General features: G+C 34.2%; 1 protein-coding gene across 1 annotated transcript in view; it reads left to right on the top strand.

Moving 5' to 3' along the window:
* The window catches only part of MTPAP (mitochondrial poly(A) polymerase), a 40,124-nt gene that overhangs the window by 22,214 nt on the left and 14,832 nt on the right, over positions 1-3,078 (top strand). The window contains exon 5 of the mRNA XM_019508223.1: positions 1,254-1,465. Within this exon, the coding sequence (XP_019363768.1) occupies positions 1,254-1,465 (212 nt within the window). The remainder of the gene's footprint in view (positions 1-1,253; positions 1,466-3,078) is intronic.

The raw sequence follows: 3,078 nt of genomic DNA, 5'->3' as shown, positions 1-3,078 counted from the left end.
ACACACACAAAAAATTAAAAGGATGTTTGCCTAATATGGGTCATATGTTATAGTTATGCTCAGCATTGGCTGCATTTAATCAGCTACATGGTTGGTTTTCATTAATGAGCACTTACTGTTTTTGCCAGCAGGTTAATGTTAGACAATAAACTTTGTGAGGTTTCCTTGTATGCAAATATAAGTTGAGGAATTTCTTTCCCTGTGCTTTTTGGGGACAAAAACCCTTGTCTTGTATTCATGTAAAGATGGTAATATTCCAAGGCAGTGATCATGGCTGATACGGATGCAGGCACTGAATCAGAAGTCCTTAAACTTCTGGAAGCTGTAGTAGGAAAGGAGCAAGAATTCTGGACTTACACACCCTCCTCAGCATCCACGTTCTGCCTCTACATGAAATGACAGGATGTGAGTCTAGGTGGACCTGTGGTCTAACCCATTATGTGGTCATTTTATGTTCAACACACCCTGGGGTAAGGGGGGAAATTTAGGTTGAGCATGAAACTAGCATACAGTGAAGAAAAGGCTTAAGAATGTACAAAGGTTCATAATGGGTAGTGAAGGTATTTTGTAGCTATAGAACAAATTTTCATTTTTGCATCCAGTATTAAGCATGAATTTAATCATAGTAATAATGACATCTAGTAGAAGAAGGTACATCCCTAACTTGTTATAATGTTGACCTTGAGAATTGTTCTGAATTAAAAAAAAAGGAAACTAACTTAAATTCTTAGAGAAACAGATTTTTATTTTGAAGTAATAATTATTCAGTGTTTTGAAACTTTGGGATTTTCCAAAAATGAAAAGGAAATGCTTTTTTTAACAAAGAACTTTATTAATAATGGTTGGTATGATATAAAGTTAAGAAATACCCTGGTGAAACAAACAGGAAATAACCTGTTTTGTGGTTTGATTGTGTTTTTTGCTGCATGTCTTTTAATTTAATACAGTTATGTGTTTCTTGACCTTTCAACATACTTGCTGTTTCTGAAAAATATCTTGGAAACTCATTGTTATATCTATCACTTTCTGTACTTGTGATTTTTTTTCCAATTGTTCTTTATCTGAAAAGAACATAAAAAAACAGGTATGAAGTATAATGGCTTTAAACTTTTCTTTGAATCATATGAGCTACTTTCAAGAGATGTTTATGTATCTTAATCTCAAACATTTCTTAGCAGATGATTCCCAGTCCCTTTCAGAAGGGTCCTTTCCCAAACTAATTTTTTTTTCTTTTTGTATTGTGTGTGTGTTAGAAAACAGATCCCTTTCATGTGGAATATCAGATCAAAAGAATGCCTTCTGAAAGAGCAGCAACACAGAAAATTCTTTCTGTGATTGGTGATTGTATTGCTAACTTTAGTCCTGGTTGTACACACATACAAAAGATACTCGACGCTCGCTGTCCACTGATGAGATTTTTCCATCAGCCAACAGGATTCCAGTGTGATCTGACAGCTAACAATCGGTAATACTGTGGTAATAACCTTTTATAAACATGTAAATCAAATAATAGTTTACTTGTAGTTCGGAAAGCTGTAGTTAAAACTGTTTATGTAAGCTTCTGTATGTTACTGTTTCATTATCAAGCAAGCATAAAAGGAGCATATTCCTAACATTTTTCTTAAATACATTTGAAAACTATTTTTGAACTTCCATATTCTTTAACTTAGCAGAAAATATCTGCTTGAGACATGAAACCTTTATGCAATGATAGTTACTTATAGAATCAAAAGAACGGCTTGTTTGTTTTTTGTGGTTTTCTGGTTTTTCTTTTTTTCTCTTTTTCCCCCTGAGTGCTCCATTGCTGTCAGGCAATTGTTTAATCCTGGTGCTTTGTGTTCCTTCAATTCCCATTTAGTATTCAGCCATCCAGTCATTTGAATGCGTCTTTCATAGAAATGCCTGTTGGGGGGGCAGGTTTCTTAAAAGTGCCCTTTTTGCCTGCTGCCTGCCGTTTTCCTAGATTTACTTTCTTTTCTGATTACATGGAATCACTTAGCCATGTAACTACCATGAAGTGCGCGATTATTTTATTTTTACTTATGAGCTGGGAAAAAAAACTTGCTATTAGTTTTGCACAGTGCTCTGTATGCTTGTCTCTAAATACGTTATCTAACTTAGTTGTCTAAACCTTTCTGTTTGTGCTAGAGTGGTAAATTTTCATAAACCGGCTTTAAGGAGAGATTTCTGTTTTATATGACTTTATTCCAGTTTTGATCTTGCAGTCAAACCCTGTGCCAGAGTATCAGGATTACCCAGAATAATTTTGAATGACCTTGTTCAGAATATAAAGGTATCGCAACTGAAAAAAATAATCATCAGATCCTTCAGAACTAATTGCTCCATTGCTTCTGAACAGAGTCATACATGCAGGAGGAGCAACAGCTGAGACTAGTGTAATTTGGTTATGCAATTATCAAGGACCTTTTCTGGGCAGGATTTTTCTTAATTTTTTACTCTTTTAAAAGATAGTCTTTTCAGTCATACTGCTGCAGGAATTTGTCTACAGAATTCAGCATTTGTCATAAATTGGGCTTTACTACAGAATTTGGCTCCATTGTCTTCCAAAGTATGGATATTTTTCCTTTTTTATTCTCCCTGAGAATGTTTCATTATCTTTTTAACATTTAATATTTGTGATATCTTGTAATTGGGCCTAAAAGTCATCATAAAAGAGACATGCCCAAGAAGAAAGAGAGAGGGAATTAATGTTCAATTCAGTTGCAGTACAGCTGAATGAAGTGTTGTCTTCTTTAGTTCTCTTGGTTGCTGCAGGGTTAAATCAGTTTCCTTAACTCTTACTGATAATTTGGTTTCAGTTATTTATGCTCATTTGTATTTCTCTAGATAATAACCTTATTGAAACTTCAAACTAAACTTACTTTTTTAGAATATCTCTTCTATCAGTTTTATAAGTTAGGGTATTTTCCTAAGCTCTCAGGTATAATACTTAAGAATTTATGTGGAACATAAAAGGAGAACTTGCAACATGCAGGGAAGTTGGAATCTTTGGAGAATTTTTAGCTGTTTTAACAAGCTTCTGAGCATGTACAAACCCAGACTTTTCATAGGTTTATG

The sequence above is a fragment of the Gavialis gangeticus genome, unplaced genomic scaffold (assembly GCF_001723915.1).
Source record: "Gavialis gangeticus isolate Ggan-Ray unplaced genomic scaffold, GavGan_comp1, whole genome shotgun sequence".
In the NCBI taxonomy this organism is placed as follows: Eukaryota; Metazoa; Chordata; order Crocodylia; family Gavialidae; genus Gavialis; species Gavialis gangeticus.
The sequence above is the reverse complement of the archived record's forward strand: the minus strand, read 5'-3'. Positions and strand labels throughout refer to the sequence as shown.